The sequence below is a fragment of the Jaculus jaculus genome, chromosome 5 (genome assembly GCF_020740685.1).
Source record: "Jaculus jaculus isolate mJacJac1 chromosome 5, mJacJac1.mat.Y.cur, whole genome shotgun sequence".
NCBI classification, from domain to species: Eukaryota; Metazoa; Chordata; class Mammalia; order Rodentia; family Dipodidae; genus Jaculus; species Jaculus jaculus.
The window spans coordinates 49,212,059-49,232,337 of NC_059106.1; the positions used below are offsets into that span (position 1 = coordinate 49,212,059).

Below are 20,279 nucleotides of genomic sequence, written 5' to 3' on the forward strand. Positions count from 1 at the left end.
TGTGTGTGTGTGTGTGTGTGTTGGCACCCAGGGCTCCTTGTCACTGCAAACAAATGCCACCACTTTTTAAGTCTGACTTTATGTGGGTTGTGGGAAAAACTGAGTGAGCAGACTTTACAATCAAGCACCTTTAACCACTCAGCTATCTCCCCAGTCCATGTCTTGTTTTTGTTTTTTTTTTTTTTTTTTTGAGGCGGGGTCTCACTCTAGCTCAGGCTGACTCGGAGTTCACTATGTAGTCTCAGGTTGGCCTCGAACTCACGGCGATCCTCCTACTCTGCCTCCCAAGTGCTGGGATTAAAGGCGTGTGCCACCACGCCCAGCCATGTCTTGCTTTTTGAGGCAGAGACTTATCTAGCTTAGGTTGACCTAGAACTAATTCTATAGCCCAGGATGGCTTTGAACTCATGGCCATCCTCCTACCTCAGCATCCTGAGTGCTGGGGTTATAGATGTAAACTACCAAACCCAGGCGTTTATTTATTTATTTTGTTTTGTTTTGTTTTTTTCGAGGTAGGGTCCCACTCTGATCCAGGCTGACCTGGAATTAACTATGTAGTCTCAAGATGGTCTCAAACTCATGGCGATCCTCCTACCTCTGCCTCCTGAGTGCTGGGATTAAAGATGTGCTCCACAATGCCCTGCTAAAATTTTAATTTATTTATTTATTTAAGAGAGAGAGATAGAGAGAAAGAGGAGACAGAGAGGGCATGCCAGGGCCTCTAGCCACTGCAAATGAACTCCAGATGCATACACCACCATGTGCATCTGACTTTCATGGTTACTGGCGAATTGAACCTGGGTCCTAAGGCTTTGCAGGCAAATGCCTTAACCACTAAGCAATCACTCCAGCCCCCCCCCCCCCCAGCTGTTTATTTTAACACAGGTGGTTACTTGAGCAGCAAAACCTTAGCTTCAGGGACTGGGGTGGGTCTCAGTGACAGAGCCCTTGGGGAGTATGCATGATGTTCTTAGTTAATTCCCCAGCACTGTCAAAAAGCAAAAGTCATTCTTTTCTATTTATTTGAAAGAGAAGGTGGGGAGAGAGAGAGAGGCAGATAGATAATGAGCACACCAGGGTTTCTAGACACTGCCAACAAACTCCAGACATATGTGCCACCATGTGCATCTGGCTTACATGGGTACTAGGGAATCGAACATGGGTCCTTAGGCTTTGCAGTCAAGCGTATTAACAGCTAAATCATTTCTCCAGCCTCCCAAAAGCCATTCTTTAATGTATTTTTTTCAAATATTCTTTGGTGTGCCAACATAGTATATTTAAAAGCCCCTATCCCAGAAACTTACATCCCACTAAATAAATGAAATGTTTAAATAACTTATATGGATAAGCAATAAATAAATAAGTAAATAAATAAATAAGGGCTGGAGAGCTGGCTTAGCAGTTAAGGCACTTGCCTGCAAAACCAAAAGACCCAGGTTCAATCCCCAGGACCCACATAAGCCAGATGCACAAGGTGGTGCATGCATCAGGAGTTCCTTTGCAGGGCCTGGAGACCCTTACACGCCCATTCTGTATCTCTCTATCTGCCTTTCTCTCTCCCTCAAATAAATAATAGTTTTTTTAAATAAATAAAATGGATAAGCAAAAGCTATAGGGTTTTAGTTAAGTGATAAAAAGCAGCCCATGAAAAACTAAACACAGGGCAGGGAAAGAGGAAATATATCCCCAAGGGGCCACTTTCACTGGCTGTAAAAGAAAATCTCAATCATTCACCTATGTCTTCCTCACCCCCTTTTTGGTGCTTAAATCCTAACATGGCATGTTCTAGGATGGAGATCTCATGATCACAGAAGATTACAGGCTGATTCTAGATCCTAGGCCTCAGTATATAGAGAAATTGAACATAAAACGATCCCTAAGGTCCCTTTCCACTCTGACGTTCTTGGATTCTATGAATAGGATTTTAAAGAGAGCTGGGACCAGCGACTGCTTCCCCACCCTAGCAACTGTTGCTAGACGTGGGACAGCTTCTGGGAGGAGTGTAGACCCCTCCCTGGATCCGGGAGGTCTTCCTGGCATCCCGAGATGCATAGCGACTTGACCTCGCTAGGAGGCACGTTTTAGCCTCTCTGGTCACGGTCAATCCTTTGGACCCAGCCAAAGAGCGCGCCTCGTTCCTATAGCAACCGTGCCAGTTCCACGTGCCTACGGTGGGTGGAAAGGGTCAAGATAGCCGGCCCATGTAGGCTTCCTTCTACCCGGTCAAGGCAAGCCTTCGGAGCGCGGACCCTTTAAGTGTCACGTGATTTCCCTCGCCCTTGGTTCCCCGCCTCTTTCCCCTCCCCAGGCCCGGGCGAACGCTTGGTGTGGAAGCTTGCCCACCCGGTGGGATCAGTGGAGCACGGACGCTGCGGCCGGTTGGGCCGGTGCCCTTTCCCGGTAACTCCTTCCTGGCGTGATGCGCGGACGCAGTGGGGCCGGGCAGGCTCAGGGACCTCCCTCCCGTCTGCCGGTTCCTCCCGGTCTCCAGTCCCCGCTGGGCCCGGGGCGCGGGGAGGGGCGGGATCCGGGAGGCGACCGGGCTCTCGGGCCGGCCGGGGGAGGAGGCCGTGCTCTGGAAGGTGGTGACCTCCGGGCGGGCTCACCGGAGAGCGGGACCCCGGGCCCCGCGCTCTGGTCCCCGGGACACTGCTGTCCCTGCGCGGGCAGCCCGCCTACCTGTTGGTCAGGGGCTTGGTCACCTGCCTGAGGCCGAGATGGAGCTACAGAGTGTCAGCAGGAGAACTTAGCACCCCCATCCCCCCCCCCACCGCCACCCCTCTAACCCGAGGGGCCTGACACTGGGATGGGGTCCTGCGTGACTGGAGTATTGCCACCACTGACTGACAGTGGACTCTTGCTTAACCCTTTACATGCATGGTCAGCCCCCCATGATGATCCTTCCAGGTGGTACTGTTGCATGCATGACCCCCTACCTCGTGACGATCATTCCGGGTGATTCTGATCTTCCCTCATACTGTCAACAAGAAGACAGAGTTGACATAAGAAACATACCCAAGTTCATAGAGGAGTGGTGGACAGGCCCTAATCTTAGGTCTGATTCCAGAGCTCATGTTAACCAGTAGCTTGACACGTTCTGCAGGACAGGTCAGAACAGAGAGAAAGTGGTTTGCTTCAGGATTTTATGTGGGATGCCTAAAGTCGGATTCGGTGTAGACTGTCAGGCACCACCGTTAACTGCTTTGCCCATTCCTGAGTAAGGTGTCACACGTGTGAACCTTAACACTTTATGAGATGTCAAGATAAATGTGACCCATGCAAAACAAAACAAAAAACCTTGTATGGTACAAAATAAATCATAACCCTGGAGTGTGTGTGTCTACAGTACCACACTACCTGTCTATCTGTAAAATCCACAGTGAGCTCAACCTCCCCATTCATGAGAGGTGGAGTTAAAACATTTAATGCTGTGTCTATTCTTCTAATCTTTGCTACTGACAGTCTTTACTTGGAAAGCGAAATTAATTTCTCTCATCCCAGTTTTCCATTTATAGCTGCTTTGTTAATTGGGTAGAAATTTAAATGCATCAAGTGAAGAAGAATAGAAGGTAGGCATAGTAAGTCTTATTGCACTGTTTCTTAAGAATATTTTGCTTTTACATTTAGTGCTTATGAATGCCAGCCACAGTGATCTCATATTGTAGGTCAGCACATGAGAAATCCCATGATCACATGATGTACACTGTCAAGTGTCTTGAAGCCACTTCTTTTGAGCTTATTGTCAGGATAGATGAAATTGAGATGTGGTCTGCCTCATTCCACATAGTCACTTATTTCTTTATCACATTGTCAGTCATTTTAGAAAAGCTTTTGTAATACAAGAGTTCTGAAGGGTCACTATCAATTCCAACTGCTCATCTCTTATCTGTCATAATTTTTATTTGTGGCATTCAAAAGTAATAATGAAGTGGCTGATTTTAAAAGATAAAGTTCAAAGCTAGGCCCATGCCTTTAATACCAGCACTCTGGAGGCAGATGGGAGGATCCCTGTGAGTTTAGGGCTAGCCTGGGCTAGAGCGAATCCCTACCTTAAAAAAAAATCAAAACAAATAACAACAATAACAAACAAGGTAAAGTTCAACAGGATAATAGTTACCTAAAAGATAATCTTGATTTTCATCTATTTTCTCTTCTACCTCACCTAACAAGCAAGACTGTCCAGGTTTCTTCTACCACTAAAACTTACTACCTCTTCAATCATTTCAGCTCTGGAAAGGAAGAGAAATGGAAGTGAAAAAGTTGAGCATTTCCTGGCAGTTTTTGATAGTTCTGGTTCTGATCCTGCAAATTCTGTCTGCGTTGGATTTTGACCCATACAGAGTCCTAGGGGTCAGCCGGACAGCCAGTCAGGCTGACATTAAAAAGGCTTATAAGAAGCTCGCCCGGGAATGGTAGGTGAAACCAAGAAACCCAAGTTTAATATAAGCTAAGCAGTGTTAGCATGGGAGGAAGCCTAAATTATGACTGGTCTTTTGTTTGTCTGTTTCTATGTTCAGTGTGTATGTAGATCCGTGTAGAATATTTGCATAGAACTAACACCCATGTACTCTAATTTTTAGCAATAAGATCCAGAACCTATGTTTACTATGACTCCCCACACATACATACACACACACACACACACACACACCACTTTAGGAATACTGTGCTTTAACATGTTTTCCTTAGATACTGTTTGCATAATTAGTGTTAAGATAAGAAGCTGCTTGAAATTTTTTTTTTAAATTTATTTGAGAGAGAATAAGTGCACCAGGGCCTTCAGCCACTGCAAACAAATTCCAGAAGCATGCTCCACCTTGTGCATCTGGCTTACGTGGGTCCTGGGGAATCAAACCTGGGTCCTTTGGCTTTGCGGACAAGTGCTTTAGCTGCTAAGCCATCCCTCCAGCCCTGCTTTATGTTTTTTAAATCAGTATAATAATGCTGGACATACAGAGGTCAAGGTAGGAGAATTGCCCCAAGTTCAAGGCCAGCTTGATTACATAGTGAGTTCCAGGCCAGTCAGGGCTATGTAGTGAGACCGTTTCAAAAATTTTTTTAAAATATTTTTTAAATTTTTATTTATTCATTATCTGAGAGTGAGAAAGAAGCCGAGAGAGAATGGGCATACCAGGGCTCCAGCCACTACAAAGATACTCCAGACGCATGAGGCCCCTTGTGCATTTGGCTTGCGTGGGTCCTGGAGAGTTGAACCAGGATCCTTTGGCTTTGCAGGCAGACACCTTAATTTCTAAGCCATCTCTCCAGTCCTTTTATTTTTATTTATTTATCTGGGGGAGAGAAAAAGAGACAGAGAGAATGGGCATGCCAGGGCCTCCAGCCACTGCAGACAAGCTCCAGATGCATGCACCACCTCGTGCATCTGGCTTATGTGGGTACTGGAGAATCGAACTTGGGTTTTTAGGCTTTGTAGGCAAGTACCCTAACCACTAAGCCATCTCTCCAGCCCCAGTATTTTATTTTTATTTCTATTTATTTATTTGAGAGAGAAACAGGCAGAGAGAGAGAATAGGCACACCAGGGCCTCCAGCCACTGCAAATGAACTCCAGACACATGCCACCTTGTGCATTTGGCTCACATGGGTCCTGGAGACTCAAACCTGGGTTCTTTGGCTTTGCAGGCAAGCTCCTTAACCACTATGCCATCTCTCCAGCCCATGGTTTTTTAAATAAATAATAAAACAATGGACAAGTTACCTTTCTAAGGTATTATTCATGAAGTAACACTTTTTTAAAAAAATATTGTATTTATGTATTTTTTATTAGAGAGAGTGAGTGGGGGGGCATTCCAGGGCCTCCTGTAATATACTCTAGATGCACGCCCCACTTTATGTATCTGGCTTCATGTGGGTACTAGGGAGGGAAACCCAAGCTTTCAGAGTTTATAAGCAAGCACCTTTAACCACTGATCCATCTCGACAGCCCCGAAGTAACTCTTTATGAGTATAAATGCGAAAGGGGCTAGTGGGAACACCATCCAATTCTAGTTTTCAAATTAGCCATTGGGCCGGGCATGGTGGCATACACTTTTAATCCCAGCACTCAGGAGGCAGAGGTAGGAGGATCACCGTGAGTTCCAGGCCACCCTGAGACTCCATAATAAATTCCAGGTCAACATGGACTATGAGACCCTACTTCAAAAAAACAAAACAAAAAAAAAAATTAGCCACTGGTAAACTTTGTAAAAGTTTAGAATAAGTACTTTTTGACCTTAATTTAAAAAGGAGATTCAGGAACTGAGTATATTACTTTTTTAAAACCTTATATGGGGCTGGAGAGATTGCTCAATGGTTAAGGTGCTTGCTTGCAAAGCCTAGAGGCCTGGGTTTTATTCCCAGTATCCACATAAAGGCAGTGGCAAAAAGTGATGGCATCTGGAGTTTGTTTGTAGCAGTAAGAGGCCCTAACACACCCATTCTCTCTCTCCCCCCTCCTTTCTTCCCCGTCCTCTCTCCTTGCAAATAAATTATTTAAAAACAAATAAAAATTTGTTTTTCTTTTTGGTTTTTTGAGTTAGTGTCTCACTCTAGCTCAGGGTGACCTGGAATTTATTTTGCAGTCTCAGGATAGCCTCAAACTCACAGCAATCCTCTTACCTCTGCCTCCTGAGTAAAGGTGTGCACCACCATGCCTGGCAATAACAAAAATTTTTTTAAATAAATTATGTGTTGTGTGTGTGTGTGTGTACACACACACACACACACACACACATATATATACACATATACATACATACATATATATATACAAATACATACATACATACATATATATATGGTGTTGGAGAGATGTCTTAGTGCTAAGGCACTTGCCTGCAAAGCCTAAGGACCAAGGTTTGATTCCCCAGTACCCACATAAGCCAGATGCACATGGTAGCACATGCATCTGGAGTTCCTTTGCAGCAGCTAGAGGCCCTGGCACACCCATTCTCTATCTTGCTTTTTTTTTTCTCTATCTCTCACAAATAAATAAAAATATTTTTAAAAACAGAGCTGGAGAAATGGCTTAGCGGTTAAGGTGATTTCGTGCAAAGCCAAAGGACCCAGGTTCGATTGCCCAGGACTCACATAAGCCAGATACACAAGGTGGCACATGCATCTGGAGTTTGTTTGCAGCAGCCAAAGGTCCTGGCATGCCCAATCTCTCTCTCTCTGCCTCTTTGTCTCTCAAGTAAATAAATTAAAAAATTCAAAAAATATATATTTTTAAAACTTTAAATATCATAATTCTAACTTATAGTTGTCAAGATTATAATTAGCACGGGAACAATAAATGTGTCAAAGTTACTCAGGACAAACCTCTCTAGTTTCTCCACCAAAGTTCTGGCCAAGCTCCACAGGAACAGTAACAGCAGGGAAGACACAGGTGACATGCAGCTGTCCAAACCTCCCAAAAGCAGTGAAGAAGCATTTTGTGATAGGTGCTATCATTAAGCACCTACTGCATGCTAACCTCCAGGTTCTATTTCTCACTGAACCCTTTTTATTGGCCTGTGAAGGAGAAGATTGTTGAGTCTGTTTCACAGAAAGGAAATTGAGGCTCAGTTGTAAATCTATATTACTTCTGGGTTCCATAATTTGTTGTTCTGCATCAGCAGTTAGTTTATATTAATAATTTATTTTCCAGTCATTTGTCCATCTTACTATGCAGTTGGGTAGGGCAGTGCTGAGGGAAAGAGTGACAAGTTGGTCATAACAAGGCTGCCATGTGCAGATGACGTACAGCCGTGTGTGGCTCTGGCTACCATTTTTCCTAACTGGGCAGATAGAGCTTGGGGTTAAGCTAGTTGCCACAAAAGTCAAAGGTTGTTTAAAATGGAATGTTTTGAATACTGTAGGTCATATTCATATCATGAGGAATCGAGAATCAGATGCCAGAAAGACAATTTGTGATTATGCATGGCCTCTCTCCAGGGACTCTGCCAGACTTGCTTTCAGCAATATTTCAGGCTTTCAAACAAAACGCCTAAATCTGCAGCTAGTTCTGAAAGGAGCAGCATGCTTTTGGACAGTGCATGGTCTTTGATAACATTCCCAAGGCAAACATGCTAGCTTAAGGATGGGGCACCTCTTCAAATGTGTGGCTTTGACTGTTCCATCTTCCAGTGCTGAAAAGGATGGCGGGACAGATGACTCACATGCTTCTATTCCTGACGTTGTCTCTTGGAGTACTTCCTCACCATCAAAATACATAGTCAACCATGGGATTAAAATTTTATTTTACCTGTATATTTCTTTTATTTTTATTTAGTTATGTATGTGTGTGCAAGCATATGTTTGTCTGTGCCAGGGCCTCTTGCCACTGCCAATGAATTCCAAACATGTCCACCACTTTGTACATCTGGCTTTACATGGTTACTAGAGAATCAAACCTAGGGTGGAAGACTTTGCAAGCAAATGCTTTTAACCACTGAGCAATCCCCTAGCTCCCCCCCACACCTTTTAAATTATTTATCTATTTGCAAGCAGAAAGATGGAATGGGCACTCCAGGGCCTCCAGCCACTGCAAATGAGCTCCAGATACATGTGTCACTTTGTGCATTTGGCTTTATGTGGGTACCGGGTAATCAAACCTAGGTTGTTAGGTTTTGTAGGCAAGCACCTTAACCACTGAACCATCTCTCCCGCACCCCCTCCCTTTTTTTAATGGGGATGCTGGGAGTTGAACTCAGGTTGATATGCTTGTGCAGCAAGCACCCTTACCCACTGAGCCATCTTCCCATTTTCCTTACCTGTATACTTACTGCAGCTTCTATTTTATCACTTCTGGTGTCTATTTTGTCTTGTAATACTTCCATATGTGCTAAAAATGCCCAGTGTGACTTTTCAGAATGAGTTGCAGCAGGGAGAAGTGTTTTTTTCTTGGATTTAGTTTTACAAAATTTTTCATGGACCAAGAGTAAATAGTTGTTGAAACCTTTTTTTTTTTTAGAAACTTATATCTGTTATTTGCATGTTATTTATTTTAAATAAAAATGTTTATTTTGGGAGCTGGAGAGATGTTCAGCAGTTAGGGTACTTGCCTGCAAAGCCTAATGACCTGGGTTTGATTCCCCAGTACCCACGTAAAACCAGGTGCATAAAGTGGCACATGTATCTGTAGTTTGTCTGCCGTGGCTAGAGGCCCTGGCAGGCCCATATTCATATTCTCTCTCCTCCCTCCCTCTCTGTCTCTCTCCTTGCAAACAAATAAAATTTTTATAAACGTTTAGGGCTAGAGAGATGGGTTAAAAGTTAAGGTGCTTGCCTGCAAAGCCTAATGACCAGGGTTTTATTCCCCAGTAGCCACGTTAAACCAGATGCAGAAAGTAGCACTTGCATCTGAAGTTTGTTTGCAGTGACTGGAGGCCCTGCCATGCCCATTCTGTCTGTCTCTCTTCTCTCAGTCTCCCTCTGCTTGCAAAATAAACAAAAGAGATTTTTTAAATGTTTTTTAAAATACTTATTTTTATCTTATATTTAATTTTGATCTGTGTTTGAATGGGCACGTCAGGGACTCTTGCTGTTGCAAAGGAATGCCTGCCAGGCTTTACATGGGCAGCTGGGAAACTGAACCCAGACCACTAGACTGTGCAAGCAAGTGCCCTTAACCACTGAGCCATCTCCCCAGTCCCTGAAACCACTTGAAATGACTTTTTCTGTGGTCCATGTTAACAAAGAAGTAATCCTCATCCCCACAGAGAATCAACTTTGTGCAAGATGGTTTATTTCCCTGGAAGGTAAATTAATTTGTTTCATTCTGTACTGAATTACCTTTTTCTCTTCAGTTTTTATTCATTCTAAGCATTTATTAATGTTTATTTATTTGTATTTATGTGTGTATGTTAGGGTGTGCACATGTTCCATCTTGCATTTCTTTACATAAATACTGGGGAATTAAACCCAGGCCATCAGACTTTGCAAGCAAGCACCTTTAACTGCTGAGCCATCTTCCCAGACCCCCATTTTTATCCCTTTAGAGATCACTGGATAGTAAGTAGAATCCATACACAGTATTTTCTTCACTTTGAAATTGAAAGGTTGCCTATCAGTAAAAATAAGATCCATGGTACTTTCTTAGGGGCTGAACTCACCCTTTCCTAAATGGTTTCAACTTTGGGATAGCCTCTCCTGCCAGCTGAAACTGCCCCGTGCTTTCCTTGGTTTTCAGCTTCAGTGCCTGTCTCATACCCAGCTGCCAGCCAGATGCTATGCTTCGGTCTCCTGAGAAGCCATTTGTTTGTTTGTTTGTAAAGAGAGGGAGAGAGAATGGGCACACTAGGGCCTCTAGCTACTGCAAACGAACTTCAAATACATGCGCCACTTTGTGCATCTGGCTTTACATGGGTACTGAGAAATGGAACCTGGGTTAGGCTTTGCAGGCAAGTGCCTTAACCACTGGGGCATCTTTTCAACCCCTGAGAAGCCTTTTTCTCCCCAATAGTTATCCTACCCCCCCCCCCCAGGGTAGGGTCTTGCTCTAGCTCAGAGCTGACCTGGCATTCTCTCTCTGCTTACAAATAAATAAAATATTTAAAAAAGAACAAATGCAGGGCCAGGGCTAAGCATGGTGACTCAAGCCTACGATTTGGGAGGTCTAAGTAGGAAGGTCAATGTGAGTTTAAAGTCAGCCTGAGCTAGAGGAAACCCTGCCTCAGGTTAAAAAAAAAAAAAAAAGTACTATATGAAGCCTGACCATTACTAAACAGTTTCACCATGCAGCCTAAAAGCCATTTCTGTCAGAAAGACCCCTGCGTCAAAAGCATGTGAAGACAGGAAGGGAATGCACATTCCTGGGCAAGCAGTCAGTTCTAAGAATAGCTGATTTAGCCTTCAGCCCTCTGTAGCAGTGCTTGTCACCAGGGTGAGGATGTGCCCATGTGTCCGCTCTCCTCAGTAACATGCTGCAGGGAAGTCTGAGGCTCTGAAAATGTGCCCTGCTGCTTGTGCTTTGGGAGGAAATTGCCCACGTCAGTTCTATTTATTGTGTCATAGGAAGCAACTGATTTCTTCTACCATTTATTTTAGGAAATGCCTACTAAATCAGTCCTCCCTGTGCCCTGATGTAGTGAACTGTGTGTGCAAGGTATGGAATGGTGATGCATAAAGAGTTGACTCCATTCTCACAGGCTGCCTTCTGTGTTTTAGGCATCCTGACAAAAACAAAGATCCTGGAGCAGAGGACAGGTTCATTCAAATCAGCAAGGCTTACGAGGTACGTGTGCACTTTGTGATGCCTCTGTGAGCTCTCAGAAGTGGGTCATAGGGGCTGGAGAGACATCTCAGCAGTTCAGAGCACTTTCTGCACAAACATGCATACCTCAGGGGGTCTGAGACCACTGGGTTTGATTACCCAAAACTCATGTAAATAGCTAGGCATGGCCACATACATCTGTAGCCCCGGTCCTATGGGGAACAAAGACTGGATAATTCCTGGGGCCTGTGAAAATGCCAGAGCTCTGGAATCAGTGAAGAGATTGTCTCAAGGATACAAGCAAATGAGCAATGTGGAGGCACACTTGATGTTCTCCTCTGGCCTTTACATGTACATGGGCTTCCACATCTACCTACACATGTGCATACACCACATGCACCCCACATAACATCTACTATGCACACAAAAAGAAAAGAGGTGCCCCATGTGATTGGTTCTGTAATGTCCTCTCAGATTCCTCTCACATTCTCTACACCCTCACCTAGTTTCCTCATGATGGTAGAAACAACATACATGGCCACATGCAGCATGTTGAAGCAAGTACCTGAGTGCTTCAGCTCCTGGAAAACCTGGCCTACTTCCAAAGCTTTAATTATAATTGTGAACCTGCCCAGAACATATGGCTATTACTTTTTTAAAAATTAATTTTTATTTTATTATTTATTTATTTATTTGAGAGAGAAAGGGGGAGAGAGAGAGAAAAAAAAATGGGCTCACCAGGGCCTCCAGCCATTGTAAACGAAATCCAGATGCATGCGCCACCTTGTGCATCTGGCTTACATGGGTACTGGGGAATTGAGCCTCAAACTGAGATCCTTAGACTTCACAGGCTTAACTGTTAAGCCATCTCCAACCCAGCTGTTACTTTTTTAGAAGCTTATGTTAAGGAATCACACAGCAGTTTGCCAGTATTTATTAAAAGTGAAACAAGGTTATGAACGCCTTTAAACACCTTTAAGCATGTGATTTCCACTAAGTCTCAAGCCTGTCAGCGTATGTAGCTTGGTTATATAAAATAGAGGAGTCCCTGCTTTCCTAACTTATTAGGATAATGCTTTTCAACAGACATGCAGAGGGTGGACTTTGACTCACATCCTAAACAGATTTTCAGATTTTAGACTTTAGTAAAGCAAAATCAAGTCAACTAAGGCACAGGGCACTGTATTTTGGTCCAAATGACTCCTGAGTAAGGTTTCTTGTGAATCTTGGTGACCATCATTGTGTTAAGTCCTATTTGTGTAATGTTACCTTACCAAGGTGGCTTCAAGTCCTTAATGTCAGCATGAGTGTAAACATCTAAATAAGTGGAGTAGTTTGCTCTGTAAGGCTTCTATTGAGAGAAAAGTTTCTCAGTGAGTGCTTTTACCTAGAATACCCCCTCATAATCTACCAAAAATGAGAGAGAAAGAGATGGGTGAGAAGACCCACCTTAACTGTGAGCAGCACCAGTTCATGGGCTGGGATGCGGGACTGTGTAATGATGAGGGAACTGGCCGAGCAGCAGCCCTCATCGCTCTCTGCTTCCTCACTGTCAGCGCAATATGTGACCATCTGTCTCAAGCTCCTGCCGCCATGCCTTCCCCACCATGGTGGACTAACCTGGACCATAAACTGAAATAAATGCTTCTCCCCCAAAACTCATTTTTATCACATATTTAGTCCTAGCAATGAGAAGGTGCCAAATACAGGAAGGGATGACTTACCTGTCTTGTACAAGGCCCTGGGTTCTATCCCTGGCACAGCTTAAAAGAAAAAAGAAGAGCTGGGCATGACGACACACGCCTTTAATCCCAGCACTTGGGGGCTGGAGAGATGGCTTAGCGGTTAAGCGCTTGCCTGTGAAGCCTAAGGACCCTGGTTCGAGGCTCGGTTCCCCAGGTCCCACGTTAGCCAGATGCACAAGGGGGCGCACGCGTCTGGAGTTCGTTTGCAGAGGCTGGAAGCCCTGGCGTGCCCATTCTCTCTCTCTCCCTCTATCTGTCTTTCTCTCTGTGTCTGTCACTCTCAAATAAATAAATAAATAAAAATTAATCCTAGCACTTGGGAGGCAGAGATGGGGGAATCACTGTTAATTCAAGGCCACCCTGAGACTACGTAGTAAATTCCAGGCCTGCCTCAAAAAAAAAAAAAAAAAAACAGAAAGAAAGCCCTCTGGGCAAACCTGTAGTTGCTTAGATTGCTTCTCTTTTCCCCGTACTTATAGATCCTTTCCAATGAGGAAAAGAGAACGAATTATGATCACTATGGCGATGCTGGCGAGAACCAGGGCTACCAGAAGCAGCAGCAACGGGAGTACCGCTTTCGGCATTTCCACGAGAACTTTTACTTTGATGAATCTTTTTTCCACTTCCCTTTCAACTCGGAGCGGCGGGACTCAACGGATGAGAAGTATCTGTTGCACTTTGCCCACTATGTGAATGAGGTGGTTCCAGACAGCTTCCGGAAGCCCTACCTCATCAAGATTACCTCAGACTGGTGCTTTAGCTGCGTCCACATCGAGCCTGTGTGGAAGGAAACAGTCCAGGAGCTGGAAGGACTGGGTGAGCTATGTATTCATTCATCATACAGGAGGAGGGGCACTGGTCCTTCTCCAGTGTGACGGGGCTTGCTGGAAGGGAGCAGCCAGTGTGCACTGTCTTCTCAAGTCCATGATGTCTGGCATTTTCCAGGGATTTCCTTTCTACCTTGCTTTGCTTGACTGATTTGAAGCTTTTTCTGTAGAGCACCAAGCCCATAGTTACAGGACTGATACAATGAGAAAGTTAAACATCACTGACTAAAGCAGTCCTTGCACACCCACTTTAATGCCAGTGGGGACCACAGGGCTATGGGACCCACCACCTCACACTGCCTAGTTTGCTAAGGCTGCCATAACCAAAAGTCATAGCCTGGGTGGCTTAAAAAATACATTTAGGTGGGTGTGGTAGCACACACCTTTAATCCCAGCACTCAAGAGGAAGAGGTAGAGGGATCACCATGAGTTCAAGGCCACCCTGAGACTACATAGTGAATTCCAGGTCAGCCTGAGCTACAGGGAGACCCTACCTCGAAACAAACAAACAAGAAAAAGAAAGAAATAAAAAACTTGTTTGAGGGCTGGAGAGATGGCTTAGTGGTTAAGGAGCTTGCCTGTGAAACCCAAGGACCCAGGTTCAATTCCCCAGTATTCACATAAGACAGATGCACAAGGTGGTGCATGTGTCTGGAGTTCGTTTGCAGTAGCTGGAGACCCTGGTGAGATTACATAGTGAATTCCAGGTCAGTCTGTACTAGAGTGAGGACTCTACCTCAAAAAAACAAAATATAAATAAATAAATAAAGGCTGCCATAACAAAATGCCACAGTCTAGGTGGCTTTATCTTATAGTTCTGGTGGCTGCAAGTCCATGGTCAGGATGCCGGCATGGTCAAATTCTTGTGAAAACTCTTCCTGGCTTGTGGGGAGCCATCTTATGTATGTCCCCACGAGACCCATGTCTCTTCCTATGAGGTCACTAATGCCATCACACAATTGATGTAGTCATCTGTCAAAGGCATTGGAAGTCAGGCTTTGTTGCATGAATGGTGGACAACACAAACACTGAGGCAGGAAACGAAGGGTTCTAGAGACATTTGACCTGTCCATCCACATTTACTCAATCAAGGAGGATATTTATTTCAGTAATTCCCAAATGTTGACGTTACTGAATTAAGCATGTGTGTGTGTGTTTTGTATTTTATTTTTATTTATTTATTGGAAAGAAAGAAGCAGAGAGAGAATGGGTGCACCAGGGCCTGCAGCCACTGTAAACAAACTCCAGATGCATGTGCCACCTTGTGCATCTGGCTACATGGGTCCTGGGGACTCAAAATAACCCTGGGTCCTTAGATTTGCAAGCAAATGCCTTAGCCTTTGAGCCTTCTCTCTAGCCCCAAAGTGAACTTTTTGTTTTGTTTTGTTTTGAGGAAGGGTCTCACTATGGCCCAGGGTAACCTGGAATTAACTATGTAGTCTCAGGGTAGCCTTGAAATCACAGCAATCTTCCTACCTCTGCCTCTCAAGTGCTGGGATTAAAGGCATGCAGCACCACACCTGGCAGAATATAAACTTTTAAAGTGTCTATTTTACATTTAAGAGATTTTTTGAAAGAGGGTTGTAACAGTTCACTTTCTTCAACTCACCACTTTCAAAGCACCCTTGACTGTTTGAGCTGACTCGTCAGAGGACTAGAAGCTGCTTGAGCAAGAGAGAGAGGAGTAGCCATTATTGGCTCAGGAAGAGAAACACAGAACACCTACACTCCAGCTATATCAGTGAGGCTGTGTGAGCCACAGAAGAGGAAGCAGGAAGAACATGCCAGGAACCAGGGAGAAAGAGGCTTAAAGTCCAGGGCAAGGCAGCTGGGCTTTGTGTTGTGGTGTGTCATGACACCAAGAGGTTATACATAGACAGGTGATCAAAATCGATGTGCACCTCAGAAAATTGACCTGCAGAGCCCTAAGAGGGGCAGATGAAGAATATGAGAATAGAGGCAGAGAGGTTGCCAGCTCTGGCAAGAGCAACCACTGGCCTGAACTAGGGCAATGAGAACAGAGGAAAGTAGGCAAGTGTAAGACCTCTCATGGGTTGGATCCTGGAGGACTTGGCCTGGAAGCATACAAATGTGAGGAATGAGGAAAAAAGTGGAGTGGTATGATGCCCAGATTCATTCTGTACTTGAGTTGCTGAGCGGCAGAGAATACAATAGGCAAGAACTGAACTGGGGAAGAAGGCTTGAAATAACTATTTAATAGAGAAATAGAGATGTAATCACAATGATAGCTTGTTTATTGAGTTTAACAAATGCCATTAACAGAACCCCTCATATTAAATAATACTTTAAGAGACAGGTGTATACTGTTGCTGTCCCTTTTACAGAGGATACCAAGCCTATTTGGGTGTTTTGTCCCAGGTCACAGTTGGGGTTTGGCTGTTCTAGGACTCAAACTCAGGCTGTCTGGCTCAGCAACCATGGAGCTGTCCTGCCCTTTGGTCCCCCTTGTATCTTTGAAGATCTGACTATTCTTTTGGGTTGTTGGGCTAAGCCTTGCATTTAGTTTTGCTGGTGAAGGGCTGGGGCATAGCTCAATGCAGAGCATTTGCCTCAGGGCCTGGGTTAAATCCCCAGCCAGCACACAAGACTTTCTTTCTTTTTTTTTTTTTCTTTTTCAGTTTTTCAAGGGAGGATTTCACTCTAGCCCAGGCTGACCTAGAATTCACTGTGTAGTCTCAGGGTAGCCTCAAATACATGGTGATCCTCCTACCTCTGCCTCCCAAGGGCTGTGATTAAAGACATGCACCACGCCTGGCTCCTTGCTTTTCTTTTTTCTCTTTCTCTCTCTCTCTCTCTTTTTTTTTTTTTTTTTCACTGAGGTAGGGTTTCACTGTAGCCCAGGATGACCTGGAATTCACTATGTAGTCTCAGGGTGGCCTTGAACTCACAGTGATCCTCCTACCTCTGCCTCCCAAGTACTGGGATTAAAGGCGTGTACCACCATGCCCAGCTTTTGCTTTTCTTTTTTTACTCCTCGAGTTCATATGGATTCATCTAGGTCAGTACAAGAATCCATTAGTGGTTCTCCTTGCCTGCTGAGCTTCTCTTATTAAGGACCAGAGAGGTTAGAAGTGGTACCCAGCTGTTACCTTCTCAGGCAAGTGGCTACATTGAGTTGTCCTTCCTCAGCCTGCCTTCTCTTCCTTCACTGGAGCTCTTGGGGGTGGGTGAGGTTGCCTACTATGGTAAGAAGAGGATAGAAGGTATGGCCTATGTTGCAGTCTGGTCCGCATTGCTGGTAGAAATCACCCAACCAAGAGCAGCTTCTGGGAAAAAGAGATTTATTTTGGCTTATAGGCTCTAGGGGAAGCTCCACGATGGCAGGGGAAAACGATGGCGTGAGCAGAGGGTGGACATCACCCCCTGGCCAACAGAAGGTGGTCCACAGCATCAGGAGGGTGTGCCAAACACTGGCATGGAGAAACTGGCTATAAGGCCCATAAGCCCGCCCCCACAATACACTCCCTCCAGGAGGCATTAATTCCCAAATATCCATCAGCTGGGAACCTATCATTCAGAACACCTAAGTTTATGGGGGACACCTGAATCAAACCACATTCTGCCCCTGACTCCCATAAACTGATATCCATACATGATGTAAAATACAATGCATTCAGTCTGACTTTAAAAGTCTCCATAGTTTTTATCAATTCCAATCCCCATAGTTCAAGATCTTTTAATTGAGCCATAATACCAAAAAATAACCTAAAAAAAACCCATAATGGCACAGAATAAATATTCACACTGCAAAAGATGGCATTGGGCATAGCAAAGAAACATTCAACCAATACAAGATTTAAAACAACCAGGGCAAACATCAAACTCTGTAGCTTCAAGTCCAGCAACTCTAACCAGTGACAAATCTTCAAGTCCGATAATTCTAACCACAATAAGTCTCTGGCATTCCAATTCCACCCCTCCAGCTAGGCTACTCACAGTCCTGGAAAACTTCACTCCCTCCAGGAGGCATTAATTCCCAAATATCCATCAGCTGGGAACCTATCATTCAGAACACCTAAGTTTATGGGGGACACCTGAATCAAACCACCACAGCCTATTACAGCAAGGACTTCTTTGATTCCTTTCTGCATGGTGTGGCCATAAGGCTTCGGTGTCAGTGGAGTGAAGGGTCAGGATGGATGATGGGATAGAGAAGGGCAGAAAAGTCACTCCATTCTCTGGATTGTAGTCTCCTCATGTGAAATGAAAGAAGATTTCTGTTCCAACATGGTAGCTCTCGGTAATCCCAGCACTTGGGAGGTGGAGGCAGGAGGATCAGGAATGGGAGGCCAGCCTAGTTACACAGTGAGTTTGAGGCCAGGCTGTGCTCCATGAGACCGTGTCTCAAACAAAACAAAACAAAAAAAAAAAAAAATTGCCTTTCATTTGAATAAAGAACATCCCTATCTCTTCCTTTCATCACTGGGCTTTAAGCATTTTACACTTTTTTATTTAATTTAATTTATTTATTTATTGACAACTTCCATAATTGTAGACAAGAACCCATGGTAATTCCCTCCCTCCCCCCACTTGCCCCTTTGAAATTCCACTCTCCGTCATATCCCCTTCCCCTCTCAGTCTCCTTTTTATTTTGATGTCAAGATCTTTTCCTCCTATTATGATGATCTTGTGTAGGTAGTGTCAGGCACTATGAGGTCATGGATATCCAGGCCATTTTGTGTCTGGAGGAGCATGTTAGAAGGAGTCCTACCTTTCCTTTGGCTCTTACATTCTTTCTGCCACCTCTTCCACCATGGATCCTGAGCCTTGGAAGGTGTGATAGAGATATTTTAGTGCTGAGCACTCCTCTGTCACCTCTTCTTAGTACCATTGTGCTTTCTGAGTCATCCCAAGGTCACTGCCATCTGAAAAGAGAAGGTTCTGTAACCAAAAGTGAAAGTAGCATTAATATATAGGTATGAACCTTAAGAGAAGTGCTTACTGGGAAGTTTGGTGAGCATAGTATATACATTTAGCCAGACAACAGCAGATATTACACCCCTAAGGGCCCATGACTACCCCTGTTGTAGGTTTTCAGTGTCAGGGATGTATTCCTCCCATGGAACAACAGGCCTCCAGTCCAATTAGAGGGCAGTTGGTTTCCCCCATAACAGACGTGCCACTGTTGCACCCGTTGGCTCATTTGGCCTGGCTGGCCAAATATAAGGCTTGCAGTGTCCACTGTTGAGTATCTTCACTGGTGATTTCTCTCTCCCATTGAACTGCATGCAGTGTGGCTTTTTCCAGCTTTCTGTCAGCTGTTCTACATGGAGGAGGTTTTCAGCTCAGCTCCAGAATCTTTAAAAATCTTAAAAAAAAAAAAAAATTCATTTGTTTGAGAGAGAGAAAAAGAGAGGGAGAAAGGCAGATAGAGAGAGAGAATGGATGCACCAGGGCCTTCAGCCACTGCAGACAAACTCCAGAAGCATGTGCTGCCTTGTGCATCTGGCTTACATGAGTCCTAGGGGATCAAACCTGGATCCTTTGCAGGCAAACACTTTAACTGCTAAACCATCTCTCCAGCCCTAAGACAGAATCTCTTACTTGAACATAGAGCTTGCTGATTTAGCTAGACTGGCCAACCAGTGCTTAAGCCCTAGGGATTCCCCATCTCCACATTGCCATCACTGGGATTAAAGACAGGCCACTATACCTGCCAAACATTTATGTGAGTGCTGAGGATCCAGTCCTCACACTTGAATAGCAAGCACTTTACCAACTGAACCAGCTCTCAGCCCTTATTTTATTCATCTGTCCTCCTAACAAAGAGCCTCAAACATTGAAAAGAGAGAGAGAAAGAGAGCTGGGCATGGTGACACATGCCTTTAATTCCAGCACTTGGGAAGCAGAAGTAGGAAAATCATCATGAGCTCAAGGCCACCCTGAGACTACTAGTGAATTCCAGGGTCAGCCTGGGCTACAGCAAGACCCTACCTTGAAAAACCAAAAGGACAAAAGGAAAAAAAAAAGCTGAGCATGTGGCACATGCCTTTAATCCAAGCTCTCCAAAGGCAAAGATAAGAGGATCACTGTGAGTCCAAGGCTAGCCTGGGACTGCAGAGTGAGTTGGAGTGAGTTCAGCCTGGGATAGACTGAGACCCTACCTCGAAAAATGAAAAGAAAAACAGGAAATAGACATACATTCTGGCATTCATTCACAGTCCATGTATAGAGATCCTGAAACCCTTGAAGTTTCTTGAGCATTCAGGGGCACTAAGGAATCTTTTGGTTTTTCGGGCTAGGGTCTCTCTCTCTCTAGCCCAGGCTAACCTGGAATTAGTCTCAGGCTGGCCTCAGGAGGAGGAAAGAGGAGGAAGACACTATAAATAATGAATAGAAATGGCAGTATGTGTGCTATGCTAGAAGACAGTAGCCAGGGGTGGAGTGGCTGGGTGGTTCAGCCATTAAAAGCACTTGCTTGGGCCTGGAGAGATGGCTTAGTGGTTAAGGTGATTGCCTGCAAAGCCTAAGGCCCCATTTCCGATCTCTCCAG

The 20,279-nt window shown here is 44.6% G+C and overlaps 1 protein-coding gene across 2 annotated transcripts in view; it reads left to right on the forward strand.

The window, feature by feature from the left end:
- Positions 1–2,147: 2,147 nt before the first annotated feature.
- Dnajc16 (DnaJ heat shock protein family (Hsp40) member C16) overlaps positions 2,148–20,279 on the forward strand; it is a 44,527-nt gene continuing 26,395 nt past the window's right edge. The window contains exons 1-4 of one of the 2 annotated variants that reach the window (XM_045149726.1): positions 2,148–2,400; positions 4,228–4,412; positions 11,148–11,214; positions 13,418–13,754. In XM_045149726.1, coding sequence (XP_045005661.1) covers positions 4,246–4,412; positions 11,148–11,214; positions 13,418–13,754 — 571 coding nt within the window. In that variant the 5' untranslated portion in view covers positions 2,148–2,400; positions 4,228–4,245. The remainder of the gene's footprint in view (positions 2,401–4,227; positions 4,413–11,147; positions 11,215–13,417; positions 13,755–20,279) is intronic. The other variant, XM_045149727.1, reaches the window with a different exon arrangement.